At 39.5% G+C, this 16,680-nt stretch overlaps 2 protein-coding genes across 3 annotated transcripts; one reads left to right on the top strand and one right to left on the bottom strand.

Annotated features, from left to right (window-relative positions):
- Positions 1-80: 80 nt before the first annotated feature.
- Positions 81-3,613, bottom strand: alkbh4 (alkB homolog 4, lysine demthylase). 2 transcript variants are annotated; one of them, XM_071505861.1, is made up of 3 exons: positions 3,457-3,613; positions 2,087-2,275; positions 81-1,838 (listed from the first exon to the last, which is right to left on the bottom strand). In XM_071505861.1, exons 1-3 carry the CDS (start codon positions 3,568-3,570, stop codon positions 1,317-1,319), a joined length of 825 nt encoding a protein of 274 aa, XP_071361962.1. In that variant the 5' UTR covers positions 3,571-3,613; the 3' UTR covers positions 81-1,316. The 2 variants fall into 2 exon arrangements, with proteins under 2 accessions (XP_071361962.1, XP_071361963.1); XM_071505862.1 differs by having other exon boundaries at positions 1,172-1,838; positions 3,490-3,600.
- Positions 3,614-4,153: 540 nt separating this feature from the next.
- On the top strand, positions 4,154-16,482 carry lrwd1 (leucine-rich repeats and WD repeat domain containing 1). The gene is made up of 16 exons (XM_071505930.1): positions 4,154-4,231; positions 6,022-6,108; positions 6,495-6,729; positions 7,645-7,764; positions 7,992-8,138; positions 8,227-8,319; positions 8,636-9,022; positions 9,927-10,041; positions 10,217-10,323; positions 10,784-10,994; positions 11,590-11,662; positions 11,969-12,112; positions 12,706-12,812; positions 12,981-13,142; positions 14,170-14,279; positions 14,607-16,482. The coding sequence occupies exons 2-16, from the start codon at positions 6,029-6,031 to the stop codon at positions 14,757-14,759; spliced, it is 2,244 nt and encodes a 747-aa protein (XP_071362031.1). The 5' UTR covers positions 4,154-4,231; positions 6,022-6,028; the 3' UTR covers positions 14,760-16,482.
- The last annotated feature ends 198 nt before the right edge of the window (positions 16,483-16,680 follow it).

The following is a 16,680-nucleotide window of genomic DNA, read 5'->3' as shown; positions in this document are numbered from 1 at the left end:
CTGTGACTCCCAGTCCCAGTCACAACTGCAGTAAATGTAAGTGCACATTCTAAATAAATGACAAAGTGAAGGGCTGAAAATATTTTTCTTTTTTTTATTAAAAGACAACAGTGAAAAAGATTGAGGTCTGCAGAATATACTGTCTGTAAAGACAGCTGGTCTGGAGTCTTTGGACCTCCTTCTGCATGTGTTTCTTGTTTTGTGCCTGACAGAAGTGAGGAACTGTACAAGCAGGGTTTCAGATCTATGGCTTACGGCCGCTAATAATTAAATAAAACAATATGAGCACAATTTAAAACAAACAAGAACAACTGCAGTTCAGAGTAGTTTCAGGTGACAGAACCTCTTTTGATTCACTTCTGCAGCTTTGAAAGTTTTTGTTTTTATTCCATTTCATTTAGTTTCAAAGACATGGGGAACAAGGGATCACTGAATGGTTTCATGAGTATGAAAATTATGTGAATCATATTTTTTGGCCTTTAAAACTCACCAGATCTTGATATCTTATACAGCGTTCTCCACCACACCATCATCAAAACACCAAATGAGAAAATATACTTTTAAAAAAGCTGTTCATCGAGCTCCAAAGACTCTAAATGAAGGAGCACTGATGCTGTTCTGGAAACTTATGGTGCAACAACACTTCAAGGACACTTTACATTTATTTTTTCTTTCATTTGTCTGGTGAACAACAGCATTTTGACCCAATTCTGGAACCCAGTTCTCCTCAGTACTAGTTAACATTCATTGTACTGTTCATTGTGCAGATTTTGACTCAGTTTATCAAGTCTCAGGAGCATTGTAGACTCACAGGTCTAACAGAACCTGTAGTCCCTTAAATTGCCTCAGACAGGTTTTTGACACACAGAATGAGAGTTTCAATATGAGTTGGGACCAAATGAGTCAAATAGCCAAAGAACCAAAGTGCGTCGCATCTCAGTATCCACCTCTTTTTACGTCCACAATTTAAGACAAAGGCTGCACTAAAGGAAGCAAAGATGTGTGGTCTTCTTCTTATTCCCTAATTTTGAGCCACAGCCAATGTGTCCTTTGCAGTCTTGCATTTTCCAAAATCCACCGTGCACTGGTCAACTCGTCAATTTTGGAGTGGGGAGTATGACAGTACTCTGAGTCCTCTGTAGACTGTTATGTTTGGGGAGGAGGCACAGGGTCAGCCTACAAGCATTCAGCCCTCTGAAGGACACATCTTCATTCTGGTTAAGGAGAAACCCAGAAATGAGACAGAGTTCAAAACACGTCCAAGTAGTCTGGACAACTCTGGTGGTACAGCTTTTATTCTGCATCATCAGATTACTTTATATTGGAGTCCCTTGAAAGCTCAAAGCAATGTTCAACAGTTGAGCTCCCAGCTCTGCTTGCTGCCCTCCAGGTAAGAACTCTGCAGACAGCTCTCTGTAAGTGCTGCAAACTCTGCGCTCGTGAACATCCTCCCTATGAATTGCATGTTTCCATCTATGCCTTGCTTCACCATATAACACTACCAAAGACCTGCGAGGGAGATGCACAGCTACACGGACCTCCCCTCCTATTCCCAACTCAGGCAGACCCTGTTCAAGCGACATGGTGAGTGTAGTGTTTGATAACATGTTGATGGTGACCAGGCGCTCCCCCCACAACCAGGAGTCATCCAGGTGTGGATCGATGGCAGAGCCTCGCTGAGGATGGTAATCCAGATTGCACTGCTCCACTGGTTGGAAGCCTGCTAGACTTGGCTCTTGCTGCATCCTGAGCACTAGTTTTTGGCTTAAGGCAGGGAGTCCACTGAAGCCGCCCACACGCACTTTCCTTTTCTTGAAGTTCACTTTGGGACCAAAGTCCTGCAACAATGAAAGAGGAGACTTTTGTTTATTTCATGTCACTGACTAAATTACGATTACCCTAAAGAATTTGGATATGAATTGTGGCAAACTGACATTAAGTTAGAGACACATTTAAAATGGTTTTAAGATGTATTAATGTTACTCACATATTGAATATGCCATCATAATTTGGATTTACATGTTACAATCTGCAGATTGCAAGCAAATGTTGATTTTCATTGCACCATGTGTGTGCACCTCATTACCTGTTTCCTTCGACCAGACTGGGACTGATTCCACACATCCTGGTCCATCGTGCTTATCAGCGCCCTCTCCTCCTCTTCTGATATAAAGTTCTCCCACAGGAAGACACCAGGAAAGGGGAAGGATGCAGCCTCAGCATCTTTACAAATGGCAAGCCTCGTTTCAGGATTGTAGAGGAAATGATGCACAACCTCCACATAAAAAAAAAAATAGTAATTATTGTTATAATAATTGTGTTAAGTCAACTCTACATTACAAAAACACATCATTCTTCGTATTGCCATTTCTGATCATGAACCACAATTTTACAGTGTTGAATTAATGTCCTTCTCAAAAAAGGTGTGTCATTTTAGGCATTTCCAGTCTAGGAAGTACAATGTCAAACAGTCAAGCAGTGCAGCAGTATAAGTCCAAAGTGTACTGACATAAACAAAAATGATCCATAGCATTGGTGTAATGTAACTAAGTACAAATTTTAGGTACTTGTACTTGAGTATCTTCCTTTCAATTAACTTATTACTCCTCTATACTGATATGACTTCTTTAGTTCCAAGTTTCTTTACAGATTAAGATTTTTGAAATACAAAAAAACTGAAGAGCTTACAAAATAAATTTTGTTAAAGATTTAACTACACAATGGTACAAATCGAGCTGAAACCATTAGGTGATCCAGTAATTTGTCAATTGACAGAGAAACAACTTTTAATGATCATCGTGTTGTCCATTTCTCATTATTTTCAAGATCAGCAAAGCTCTTTAGTTTCACTTCTCCGCAAAAATAGTTCGTAATGAGCTCCACCTAAACCAGGTGCAACAGTACAATGCTGTTTACACATTCATGCATCAGTGATAATCAAATTATTCAGTGTACAAAAATACAATAGTCAGCGGGGGCATTTTACTACATTGAATATTTTTACCTTTGATTTCCTGATTACACTTACATATTTCTACTTACTTAATATTTTCAATGATGACTTTTACTTGTAATAGAATATTTTACAATGTAGCATAAGTACTTTTATTTATGTAAAACCTCTGAATACTTCCTCTGTCACTGCTCTCTAGTGGGCACATGACAAAAAAATGTGGAAATAATTAACTAACTAATAATTAACTTACTTACTGTTGGGTGGTCTGACATACCAGTGTGTTCATACAGTGTGTCTTGTTATAACGGGAAAAGGTTGTAGTTAACGAGCTAATTCAGAAGGCATTTTTGTTTTAGAACTTAATCACGGTGGTTGAGGAAGGATGGTTTGTCCTGTGAGGGCACCCATAGCAAAATGAGACAGATGCTAGCAGGAGCTGTGTCCCTTTCCTTCTATAAAAACAATGTAATAGTCTATAGTTTTCAACCAGAAAGATTTACCTTAGGTTCACTCGCCTCCAACTGTCCTTTTACCTTAAACTTTTCACATATGAGACACCGCCGAATGCCTTTACAAGCACAAGTCACACCGCCACTGCTATCAGGTGCCATCATCCTGCGGCTTCTTCTGCTGTTGATAGTCGGCTAACCTGCTAAAACGGGACAATATCGCCACCTAACGGAGCCCGTGGACTTATTCAATATCAATTGTATGAAGATTATTTAACTTTTTGAGGATTTTCGACAAGAAAATTAAAAGGTGAATAGTAAGAGTATTTTTAAAAGGTAACAGTATTTTTTATTACCTAGCCAACATTTCAACACCAAGATTTCACCTATAAAAACAGCACCATCTTATAAAACAATAAATAAATAAAAATAAAAATGTATAAGTTGATAGAATGAACAACATAATATAAAATAATAATACAGTGTAAGGACAAAGATTTACTTATAGCAACTGACAATTCTTAGTCGCTCTAACACACAATTTCTTTTTTCATACGTTTTAATTTTAATACACAGAAAAAATGGAAGGAGTTTGATGAAGCTCAATAACAAAACACATGTGCCCAACTCAAACAGTTTAGGTCTCAAAACTATTTTTTCAGAGGCTCCATGGTGAAGACCGTATTCAATGAAGAGAGGGTGGGAAAAAAAAAAAAAAAAAAAAAATCACATTACTTAAACCACGCCCACCGGATGTACGTAGACTTTCCCCGGGAAAGCTCAGTTTCTGCAGGGCAGTAAGTTCACTGGAGTCGCTGAAGTATCGGTAAGTAATTTTATCCACGAAAAAACAAAAAATCCTGAACCTGATGTTTTCTTATGTAAGTTACTAAAAGTCAAGAATAACTGGTTTATCGTCTCAAATGTTAACTTAGTAGCATAAAGATACAAAATAAATGGCAGTCGGTGCTACCAGCGTGGCTAGCTAAGCACTGTTTCTATGAGAACAACATGTCGCATTGAATATCGTTTACCTCAACAAATACATCCTGGTGTAACCTAAAAACAGAGTATATATATTTATCTGAAAGGCTATTGTTAAGCTGAAATCATGACTGAAACTTGTGGGTGTTGATGTACACTCTCTGAAGGTGTGTTTTTATTGCAGGAAATATTTTATCCATTTAACAGATTAAATAAGATAAACATTGTAAGAAAGTTATGCCATTAAAACAATAAAACAAAGAAAAGGACCTGACAGAAGGATCAACTAATGTACCATACATACCAATACAAAGGAAAACAATCACACTCTACTGTAACCATTACATGTATTTAGAGGAAGGAGATTTGAAAAGAGATTGAGAACAGTATTTTTTATGCAAGGCACTCATTTTGAAGCAAACATGAACAGTGTCATTTTACATGCATGTCGTGTTAAAACCCCCAGCCTAGTAATTCCTCAGTCAGGGATACCTGTGGCCCAGGGTGTAATTCTGCAGTTTTTAGAGGACATGTGGAAAAGTAGTGGCTCTGCTAATTTGAAGTCTGATTTCATCCACATATTTGCTATCAGGTGGATCATATTCACACAAACATGATTATAGGTATGTGTGAGGGTGATCTCAAAGTCACAATAATACACAAACTAGCACAAACAATAGACAGATTTTGCAGGACATGCCTTTCAGTAACCTAACTGGCAGGCTTTAACACCATGTGCTGCAACTGTGAAAACAAGAGAGCAAATGAGCTGAGAGGTCAATGGCCTGTGGCAGTTTAAATGAAACCTTGACTGAAACCAAGTGAGACAAAGTGATCGGGCCTAAACAGCATAAAGAGTTCAAGGATTGCTGTGTCTTGTGTTAAAGGAAAATATTGTAACCATGTATCATTCACTATTGTATAATTAATAATGTTAAGTAACATCTAGTATAAATCAAGAGGTTTTTGAACTCATGTAATAGGGCTGTGGTGGTACAACAAAGGTTAGGAACCACTGCCCTCAGTCAGTTGAAGGTATATGTATTTATAGGCTTAACAGTTGTAATGAATTTATTTCAGTCGTGATGTTTTAAATCCGAATTGCTTACATTCATGTTTGCAAGCTAATGTTCTTCTTCTCCATTGCTATTTTTGGTGCGTTACTGCCACCATCTGTTGATCAGCGAAATTATGTGAAACCAATAACAGGAGTGGGTGCCTCACCCATGTGCCTGTTTACATACAGACAGGCACATACATACAGACAGTCCTTGTTACGTGTGAACAGAGATCTGCTCATCAAAACATTGCTCCAGAGTGTCACTAGTGGTCAGATACTCTGCGGGGTATTTTTCAATGCTCCTACAATCCTACAATCAAAAAGCAAATTACAAGAAACCAGTTTTTCTCACTTCTAGGAATTGAATTTCACACCTTGCTGCAGCAGTGTAGAAGTGTAATCAAGGTGTGGTCAGTAGACCCTGACATCACTGGTACAGGAACAGAGGACACTTCTGATGCTGTCTGTTAAATCCCTGTTCACACCCAGACTGGAATCTTTCTTTAACTCTATTATACTCCATCCTTGCTCTACAGTTGTTTCTCTTTTTTAAGTTGTGTTCCTTTTTACAGATAATCAATGGAGAAAATAACTGAGAAACTTCTACTGGAGAAAGGCTCTCCAAAAACCAACAAACTGGAGCAAATCAAGACACTGAAGTAAGCACGCTTTTTTTTCACATTATATTAGTGTTTGCTCTGTAAGTGTCAGCTCATGACCCTTTGCAGTTAAAGTTGCATTGTTTAATGCCTATGGACAGCAAGAAGTGCCCTATTAAAAGTGCAACTTAAAACATGGTTTGAAAGTGAAGTTCTGAAATAATAGGAAGATAACATTAATGCATGGAATTATTGTTACATTTTTGTTCAATATTGTTTTTATTGTGGTGAAGGACCCCAGTGTTAACTACAGTTTTGAAGTAAATAATAGTGAGATAAAAAGAAAAGTTGCTACAGAGGTCATAAGCTAATCATTAAATAACACTAGATTTGATTTGATTTCATGCTGTGTGGAAACACTAACTTCTCTGCTCTCTGCTCCTTAGTCTATCTAGGCTGGGGCTGAAGGCTCAGGACTTGCCAGTCAGGCTTCTGTCCTCTCTCCAGTCCCTTGAGCGGTGGGATCTGTCTGGGAACAGACTGCAGGCGTTGCCCAAGAACCTGAAGCTGCCCGCACTTCGCTACCTGGACCTCAGCGACAACCAGATGGAGGATGTAACAACTCTGGAGTCTCTGAGCAGTCTGGAAGAGCTTAAGATGGAGGACAACCTTTATATCACTGTGAGGGCCAAGGAGCAGAAATGTTGTGTTCGCACTTTTCTTGTTTTCTGTATTGTGTTCTAAAAAGGGACCATACCAATGTGCTAGCTCATTCACCCCAAATTCTTTATGTAGCACAGTGGGTAAGTGGTCAGTGTCGCCTCACCGCAAGAAGTTTCTGTGTTTAATTCCAGCTTGCATTTGCATGTTCTGGGTGTGTCAGTGTGGATTTCACTCCACAGTTCAAACACATGCAAATGAGATGAACTAGACACTCTAAATCGCCCGTAGCTGTGAATGTGAGTGTGAATGGTAGTTTCTCTATTATGTCAACTCTGGCTCTATTCGTACGTGGCATTTACATGTGTCTCGGGTGATCAGATCACCAGTGGACAGCTCTGAGTACATCAGTTCACACCTGGCATTAAGATGCGTCTCAACATGTGTCTCACTTCCCCACTCTATACGCAAATAAACACGTACACCATTTCGTCCAAATGCGCAATTTAGTGTTGTGCTTCAATAAGATGGATTTCAAAAACAAAATAGAGACAGACTTTTCGAGCCATATTTTTAGTCCCTAGTATGGGTTAAGCTCCAAAAACACTTGGCTACTACTTTTCCTACAATGCAACTCTTAATTGTCAATTCTGTGTTGAAGTCAAAAGATGAAGGTCAGAATTTCTGCACTGTTTGGAAATTCAGAAGTTAGTATTCTAAAAATGTGCCATCACTATATTTTGTGAATTTTCACACTGCTAGACTACAAATTGGTGCATCTCAAACATATTTTGCAGCACTGATACATGTTATTTATCACCCACAACAGAAATGTAAAATCCTTTTTTTTTCGGGGAAGTTTTTCAGGATGGAAATGAAAAATAACTGACCTTGTACTCTTTAGGCTTGACAGTTGATTTTGCCTTTTTTCCTCAGGTGAGTGATAATTACAAGCTGATGGTGTTGTTGCCAAAACTGAGGATTTACAATGGTAAAGACGTCAGTGCTAATGCCCACCACCTGCGCGGCAACTACAGTGAAGTCCTGAGGACCAGGGTATGATGCTGATGGCTTATTTTGACTCCTGTGTCAGTAACCTACAATTACACTCTGTACTAAGTCATGTCAAAGACGTAACAATGATGCCATACAGCTAGTTTGGTTACAGTGTCTCTGTACTGTTTGAAAGCGAAATATCTCAACTGAAAATGTGGCAGTACACCAGCGTCAACTGTGCAGACTCTTCCTTCTGTCACTGTACAAACTGTCTTTGGTTATTTTAGATAATTGCACTCTGGGAGAAGAGCTTCGCTCTCCCGGATCCCATCACAGCAGAGAAACTCTCCACCTTGGAGACAAACTTTGTCAACACGGCCCGTCAGCAGATTAAATTTGGACCCAGTTCAGTCACCGACTTCACCAAATGGAAGGTAAGTTCAGGATGTTACAGACATTGTGAGAGAGATTTTATTTTTCATGTTGCCTTCTGTCACTTAGTAACTGTCTCTTTGTCTCCAGGTGGAGATCATTGCTAAGGAGTTCCTGCGCTCTCTGACAGAACCAAAGAAAGAACCGGAGATCAGCGAGTCTATTGATAAAAAAGACAACTGTGTAAGTATTTAAAGAATGACATGTTTAAACAAGGTGTCTGTACCAAACTTGACTTGAAGGTCATTGTCTTTCTCAAACAGTACAGTGTCTTTAGATTGTGGATGGATCTAATCCGGTGTTTTGGTCACAGGGCAATACTCAAACCTCTTTGTTTTTGATCCAGAACCACTGTTAATTGTGGCGATTTTGGGATTATCCACAGCGGTGGGGCATAAGTTATTTAAGGAATCATATAGAAATATGATGTTGAATCTGTTAATGATTAGTCATGAGGTTGGTTTAAAGTTCATACCATGTATTTGCCCCCCCCCCCAAGGAAATCTCAACTCCTACCAAGAGGAAAAAAACCACATCAGAATTGGACACCAACATCAACCTGACGCCTCGCAAAAAGCTGTGCACAGACCCCCCAGCCTCACCAGTTAAAGACAGTCCTCGCAAATCCAGCCTCCGCCTCAAACCACTAACCCAGACCAGCAACATCAGAATGAGCCCCTGCAAAACAAGTCAGCCTCCATCCACCCCCACCAGAGGGCAGAAGAGGACAGAGACACCCAGGAGAGCTTCCAAAGTGCTGCAGACCAAAGAGGATGGAGCTCAGATTAAACAGAAGGAAGATGTCAACAAAAAAGATTCTAAAGCCACAAAGCTGCAGAGAGACACTGACATGTTGCCTACAGTAACAAGCTGCAGCAAGACACAGGTAATGTCCAGATATTAACTACTTAACCATAACTACTAAACCCTGTGTTATTACATTAACGTTTGCAGGACCACAAAACTAAGTGTTCTGTTTTTGGAGCTCCAAGAACTTTAATCATTTAAATTTCTATGATTAAATCTTTTAATTATCTATATACTTTATGATAGGCTGTGAAAAGACTGTGAGGGATCTGCATAAGGTTATACATTGTCCATACAGTCCATCTAAAATTAACACAAAAAAAATTAATATAGTTATTATAGTGTTGTGTTTTTAGCATGTAGGTCCAGACTTAAATGATCTCAACAACAGTTGGATTACTATGAGAATGAATCTTAATGACTTTGGTGGTGCTCTGACTTTCCCTCCAGTGCCATCATGAGGTCCACATTTGTCGTTTTGGGTAAAATGTCTCCACAACTATTGGATGTATTATGACAGACATGCACGTCCCCCTCAGGATGAATTGTAATAATTTCCATGATCTTTTTTCAGTTAGCACCATTATCAGGTCAAAATTTATAATTTGTCTAGTAATTAAGTTTGTGACTTAATACCTGTAAAACTAGCTGTACTTTGGGTTTAGTGCTAATTAGCATATTGTAGCATGCTAACACACGAAACTAAGATGATGAAGATTGAAATATAGCTGCTAACATTAGCTCAAAGCAACATTGTGCCTAAGCACAGCCTCACAGTCGCTAGTGCAGCTTTAAACTGAATATTGAAATTGACTGTAAGTGATGTTCTCTTTATTGTTCAGCTTTGTATCTGCACAGCAGCACTGAATGCCCAGATATTGGTATTGTCAGAATGTCATGTGACTAAAGTCCCTTTCCTCCCATCGCTCTGTTATCTCCCTTTCTCCATCTTCCTGTTTGTCCACATTTCCTCCCCCCTGCAGCCAGTGTGTCTGAAGCCTCTCCATGTACTCCAGTGCCACAGTAAACAGGACAACTCGGAGGATTTCTCCACCCAGCTGTGGGCCTGTGCTTTTCAGCCGCTGCCAGATTCCACTGGTACAGTTGAACACGTTTAGAGAAACCATTCCTTCACATTTACCAGGGCAGCTTCAAGGCCTTTTTAAAGGAGGTTTAAGTGATCAAAATTAGAATAGGTTTCAAAGGGTTTCTTCTAACTATGCTTACAGGGAGAAAACAGAAATAAACTCATCTTCTCTTCCTGTATTGACAGGTGGTGGTGGAGGAAGCCGTTTGGTTGCAACCTGTGGTGGAGACTCTCTCTGTGTGATTGACTGTGAAACAGGGATGGTGATGAAGAAGTACAAAGTTCATGGGGAGGTCTGCTCCATTTATTCTCTGAGTCTACGCTAACTTTGCTTCTTGGGCTCAATTTGCATTGAAGAAAAACAGACGATGTCTTTGAATTTAATTGCATTTTCTGTCTTTTTAAATAAAAATTCGAAAGTTGTCTCTTGTATAGTAGTTATGAGAGAGGTGTCCAATAACTGCATGTCATCATTACAAGATACATAATTTATAATTGCAGGAAATCATCCCTCATCTTTTTCTTTGGTAAATTCTGTGCGCTCATATTCTTTAATTTTCAATTTAGGTTTAAGATTTCTAATTGTCAGTATTTCTAAGTCTGAGGCAGGTGCTTTAAAACTGTGATGCAGCACAGGTGGCCTAATGTCAGAAAGCCTCTGATTGTGTGTGCCTAAAATTGACTATTCATATTGTAAATTAAGTGTGAAATTTTTGTCTGACGCTGGTTGTGTCTGTGTTTTCTTCACAACAGGAGTTCTTCTCCCTGGCCTGGTCCACAGTGTTGATGTCCAGGGGAGGCGGGGCCTCGGCTCAACATTGCAGCATTCTGGCAGCAGGTGGAAAGAGAGGTCTGGTCAAATTGATCCACCCCAGAAACAACGTGGCCTACGGGGAGTTCAGAGCCAGCCGCAAGTCGCTGTCTGTCCTCCGCTTCAACCACCAGCAGGGAAACTTCCTCTTCAGTGAGTCATGTTTACAGATAAAGATATCTGATGAAGAGATCTTACTGTTTGATGTGCAGCCTCCCATTTTAGACAGATGACAGGATAGTTCTACTTATTTACAACTTGAGTCCTGTTTTTATAGTTTTGGCTGTCATTTCTATCAGTTATAATTTCATGGTACACACCAAGTTAATTGGTGATCTGGGAACACAGTGACAATGCTATAATGGGGACAAAAACACAATCGGGCAGGTTGTAAGTAAGCCACAGTTTGGTATTAACTTATTTGGAAGAGAAAACTAAGATGAATGGTAAAATTATAAACCACAGTCTGATGTCAACATCTGTCACAGTTTACAGTTTGTGCTCACTTCAAGTTTTACCTTTTTAAATCAAGGTACATTCATTCTGGACACACTATTTACCCAGCAGAGTCTACATTGAGGCCAAACATATTTCCTTGTCTTCCTTTTTGCACCTGTGAAGTTTTCAGCAGTCACAGTTGGTTCATACCTGACTTGGCCTACTGAACAGCCCTTTCACAAACATCTCCATGCTTTACTCTCAGTGCAGTAACCAAGCATTAATTCATCCTTTACCTTTTCTCTCGCAGCTGGATCATACGATAACAAGATCGTGATGTGGGACATCGGTGGAGTGGACAGCCAGTACAACTTCAAAGTTGCGTGAGTATTTCTGCTAGAAATTTGTCTTCAGAATAACATTTAATCAGAAAGTCAGCACTGCCTCTTTTCAAATTGTGTATTTAGTGTTGTTTTTTGTTGCTTCATTAGTTTCAGTTTGCACCAAGGGGTATTGTATGAGTTACTGATGCAAACTGGTCATATATATTCAGTATCTTAAAAAACTTTGGATTCTCTGCTTGAAGTCTGAACAGATCTCAGCTGAAGATGATGTAATGGGTTCAGCAGGGTTGGTGAGAGCTTCAGGCTGTGATGTTGAGAATACTTCTGCTCTGTGTCACCCTCCAGTCAGCTGCTGGTGTTAGAAATCAGTGCCACCCCCCTGCACATCTGCCTCCCTCCCACTTCCCCCGGCGCTCACGTACTGACTGCCTGTGAGGATGGCCTGCACTGCTTCAACACACAGCTCAGTGCCAACAACACCACAAAGAGGTAAAGGCATTAAGTGTGTGTGTGTGTGTGTGTGTGTGTGTGTGTGTGTGTGTGTGTGTGCGCGTGCGCACACCAGGTGACAAATATACTGAAAAGCTCCTGTTATGAATGAACAAAGTTAATGAATATTTATTTAACAGATAACTATGTCTGAACTGACAAAAAGCCACTGCTTTATCAGATAAACAAAGCCATCGATGCCACGTATTTCATGTCTGAAAAGGGCTCCATAACAACATCCTGTGTATCTCTGGTATCAGACATATTAGAATAGTAGTAAACCTCTTTGTTTTGTAGGTGAAACATGTTGGAATATGAGTATAGAATACCACAATGAATTACTGACATTACAGTAGAGCGTATGATGGAGACAGTCTTTGATTTGATACAGAAAAACAATTCTAATTGTCAGCTGAGAAACATGAGACTGTTGTCTCGCCCAAATCCTGAGGTGTGGCTCTGTGCTCCATACCAATACTAACACATACGGTTTAAGAGAGTTGATCGGTTCTGACAGTGGTTTCTTGACTGTATAAAACTAAACGGCTGGTAGCAAATGGTGTGAGATGGTTTGTATTTTTTTGTTTCCTCAGTAGGTCCAAGGAGATGGAGATAACTTTCCCAATATATGAGAAGGAAGACAAAGACCATGACTACCACACCATTGACGGCCTGAGTTTTCTTACTGATGACATAGTGGGTTAGTGATCTTACAGTATACCACAGTACTTCTATTTACAGGACCAATAAAATAGGTTTTAGCCATGCTTACATTGTAGCTCTCTTTTTTTTTTTTTAAATTCATGTGCCTAATTTTACTTCATTCTCTTCTTTTTCCTCTTCTGTTGCACTTTTTATGGTCCTCTAGCCTCCAAGAGCTACATGCATGGTTCCATCTACTTGTGGAGCTGGACCAGGACCAAGGCTCAGCGGCCTGACAAGAAGAGCATGACGGTGTGTGCTGTGGTTCTCGCTGAGCTGCAGTGGGCCAACACTGAGATTCCCTACCTGGCTCTCAACACCTGTCCAGGTAAGTCTACGTCATCTAATCAGAGATTAGATGACAAGAGATAAGATGATAAGAACTGTTTATCATTTTGTTTTCATTCTCCAATCACCTTACTTCAAACTGTTTAATATGATAAGAAAAATGCTTTTTCAGTCCCTGTTGTTGTACTCCAAGATGGGGGAAAAAGGCTTTTTGCTCACCAAGACAAAATAGATGTTACAATATGAAGCAGATAAATAGTAGTAATTTATCATCATGAGAAGATACAAAAAGTATAAAAGTGGGACATAAAAATATAAAAGAGTTAAGCAGATCTTGCAGAGTTTAAAAGGTTCATTGAACATGGAGTAGAGAGGGGGCGCCATTGTTCTAGTCAAATTAACTGACCTGCAGTTCTAGTAAGAAATAATTTGTCCTGCACATGGAGGCAGATGGTCATATTCTTGGATATGGGTGGAGGGCAGTGAGTCACAAAGGTGGCACATGACTATTTGATATTTTTTCCATTTACATTTTTCTGTGAATGTTTATACTTAAATTAATTTTCCACATCTGATGAATATGCTATAAATTTGTTTAAAGTTAAAGTGTCATGTCAGGTGTTGTGTGTAGTTGCTGCACAAAGGTCTGAAAAAACTTGGACTGATACAATAGTTTGGTCCATATGAGTAGTTCAGTTGTGGTCCACCTTTTTTACATGATCTGAGGCAGTGTGAGTGTGAGGTGACCCAGATAAAGAGATTTATAACTCAGTATAAACACATGTTACTGAGCGCTGAACAATGTCTTTAAATTCTGATTGGTTTCCTTTGTTCACTCCCCAGTGCAACACTGCCTTTAAACGTCAGCAGAGGGACATAAGTCCTCTTCAAGCTTTCTAACAGTTTGTTCTGCTTCAGTCCAGCCACAACCAGTGTCTGAGTTTGAGGCTCGACCAGTATAGTAGTTAACTCCTTCCTTAGCTTTGTTTTAGTAGCAGAGGAAAAAGCCTGTATAAACTTAGTCTGATGATCTACTTCTGCGTTTGTGTTCACTCCCCTCTCTTTAGGCCAAGCCTACATAGTGTGTGGTGACGACAAAGGCAGGCTGTGGACGTACCACGTCACCAACCTCCAGAAAAACAGTTTCCAGATGGGGAAACCCATACTGCCCACTGAGGTACATGTCCCGTTATTTTATAACTCTGCTTACATTAAATATTGTCAGGGAACATTATATAACAGACACTTTTTTGTGTGGTTTTGTTTTTTCTATTGTTTGTGATAATACTGTACTCAGCAAATTATGTGCTGATGTCTGTGAACACGGTGACAAAACTAAAAAGCAGTCAGACTGGGGGAAAAACACGAGCAGTCAGACAGGTTGTTAGTAAACCCCCAGGTCAGCCCAAATAATGTGAAAAAGAAAACAATCAGCGAAGTTACTGCCCAAAATCTTCACTGTAATCATCTGCTACAATTTACAGACTGTTCTTTGCTTTGACAGGTGTTGGAGTGGCCGGCGCCGGTACGCAAGGGCCTCAGCCAAGTAGAGGGCCCCTCCATCAACAGTGTAGCAATGGACCCTGAGCTACACTACCTGGTGGCCCTCAGTGACAAGAATATGGTGATAGTTTGGAAACGGGAGGAGTCATCCTGAGCAGCACAGCCATGAGACTGTAAATTAACTGCTTAAAGGAAGTCAGACTGATCCCAGGGTTTTTTGTTCTGGGTAAACAAGTGTACCAAATGTTGGTATTTGTGAGATTGTGCTTCAGATACACTGAAAATGATGGAACATCCCCTAATTCATATGTCAGAGTAAACACCCATACATGATGTTTTCTGATAACACCAACATGTCGCTCTGTCTTAACAGAGACTGCAGTGAGAGGAGGTAACAGCCGGATAGGTTGTTGAAGGCGTACTTTAACAATATTCTTTATTTTCTGTATGAAGATATCTCATGTTGAGTTGTGCAAAGAAGTAAAACTTTTAATTTGCAGAATTCTATACTGAAGATTCCCCACTGTAGGCAGTAGTAGTGTCAACAAGGGAAAAGAATCACCGATTGTTGCTATGTGACAAAATTATTTTTTATGTATTTGAAGTTTTCTTAAAAAGATCCAGTTCAGATCAAAAAATTCGAACTTCCAAAATTTAGTAATCATTCCACATAACAATTCAATTTGCTTTTAAATCATATTATACAAAATAATGCAACCTAGGCTGCAAGTGCAGCTGTAACTGGCCTCAGAAACTTTCATGTTAGATCTTGTTTTATTGTCTCTTTAATGTGCGGTTGACTAAAGTCCTTGGCACAGTTTAATTTCATGTTTCTAAGATGACTTAAGTTGTGTGCCTCTATTAAATTATCCTCAACTCAGCTTTAGTAAAAAACTGCTGACTGTTGTTCTTTTACTGATGAGTAAAGAGTACAAAGCCCCTCAGCATAATTCAATTCACCACAAACTTTTTTGAACTTGTTTTTAAAGAACCAAGATGGCTGGATGAGAAATCTAAGATACTTACAATATTGAAAGGTGTTGTGTGTAGTGCTCTACAGTTTTAGCATGTTGCAGCTAAAACTGTAGAGCTTTTGGTTTTACAGCCTACATTTTAATTGTTTTGGTTCACTCTCATCAACCTCATGTCAAAAACACTGATAAAACCATTGTACACAGCCTGCAGAGGGACCAAACAGCAACTGGCTGGTGAACATGGTGCATTCTGCAGATAAATGCAGGTTTAATGAGTGAATGTCAATGTTGTTGTTTTTTTTGTGCAATTTATGCATTGTAAATATGTTTTTCATTTATGTTTAATAACTGTATGTGAATTAACCTTGTCTACAGTTTTAAAGACCAGGCCTGGACCTCACTGTCCAATGTTACTTTGTAATGTTTGATTATATAAAGGAATAGAAGCTCAGCAGTATCTGCTTTTCTGTGAGGACTGCAGAGGCGAAGTGGAGATGCAGCCTGACGACTGACTGCTGAGGAAATGGATGCAGTACATCATGTTCCTGCCTGCTAATTATATTGATCTGAACAGAATACAAGGCATTTATATCCCACAGTAGTTCCATTATGTCTACAACCCACCATGCTTTGATGTGTTGTGAAGTTGTATGTGAACTGTTTTCATTTAATTAAAAAAAAAAGGACATTTTTTGACTTAATGTTGGGGGATAAAAGGACTGAATTTCACGAATGGACCATAGATATCACTGGTTTATTATTTTTTGAACTGTACCATGAACTGTAATGAGATCTGACCTTAATTTCACAATATTACAAGCTCCCTGGCCACAGTCAAACTGGGGATATGTAACCACTAGGCTACCAAGATGCCTGAATAAATTACATTTCAATACCACCTAATCATTTCCTCTGCAAACTGCTCTCTACTTCCTGCATCCAGCATCATATACAGTAGGCTGTGTAATACATTACAGGGCAGGATGAATACCTTTGTGTCCAAGTGTTCCTCACCCCTGAGTAAGACAACCATCTGCTTGCAGCTTCTGAGTACAGATACCCTGAGAGATCTTGTGAATAATTTAAAGACTCAGACCAGTT

The sequence above is a fragment of the Trachinotus anak genome, unplaced genomic scaffold (assembly GCF_046630095.1).
Source record: "Trachinotus anak isolate AG129_WGS33_773 ecotype Australia unplaced genomic scaffold, CSIRO_AGI_Tana_v1 ptg000020l, whole genome shotgun sequence".
NCBI classification, from domain to species: Eukaryota; Metazoa; Chordata; class Actinopteri; order Carangiformes; family Carangidae; genus Trachinotus; species Trachinotus anak.
This window is presented reverse-complemented; position numbering and strand designations above follow the sequence as displayed.

Excerpts from the sequence above, each read along its gene's own strand:
- alkbh4 (XM_071505861.1), bottom strand. The coding sequence starts at position 3,570 with ATGATGGCACCTGATAGCAGTGGCGGTGTGACTTGTGCTTGTAAAGGC. Across the intron at positions 2,276-3,456 it reads TGGAGGCGAGTGAACCTAAG|GTTGTGCATCATTTCCTCTA; the intron begins GTAAATCTTTCT and ends TTTTATGTGGAG. Across the intron at positions 1,839-2,086 it reads AGTCTGGTCGAAGGAAACAG|GACTTTGGTCCCAAAGTGAA; the intron begins GTAATGAGGTGC and ends TCATTGTTGCAG.
- lrwd1 (XM_071505930.1), top strand. The coding sequence starts at position 6,029 with ATGGAGAAAATAACTGAGAAACTTCTACTGGAGAAAGGCTCTCCAAAA. Across the intron at positions 6,109-6,494 it reads GAGCAAATCAAGACACTGAA|TCTATCTAGGCTGGGGCTGA; the intron begins GTAAGCACGCTT and ends TCTGCTCCTTAG. Across the intron at positions 9,023-9,926 it reads CAAGCTGCAGCAAGACACAG|CCAGTGTGTCTGAAGCCTCT; the intron begins GTAATGTCCAGA and ends TCCCCCCTGCAG.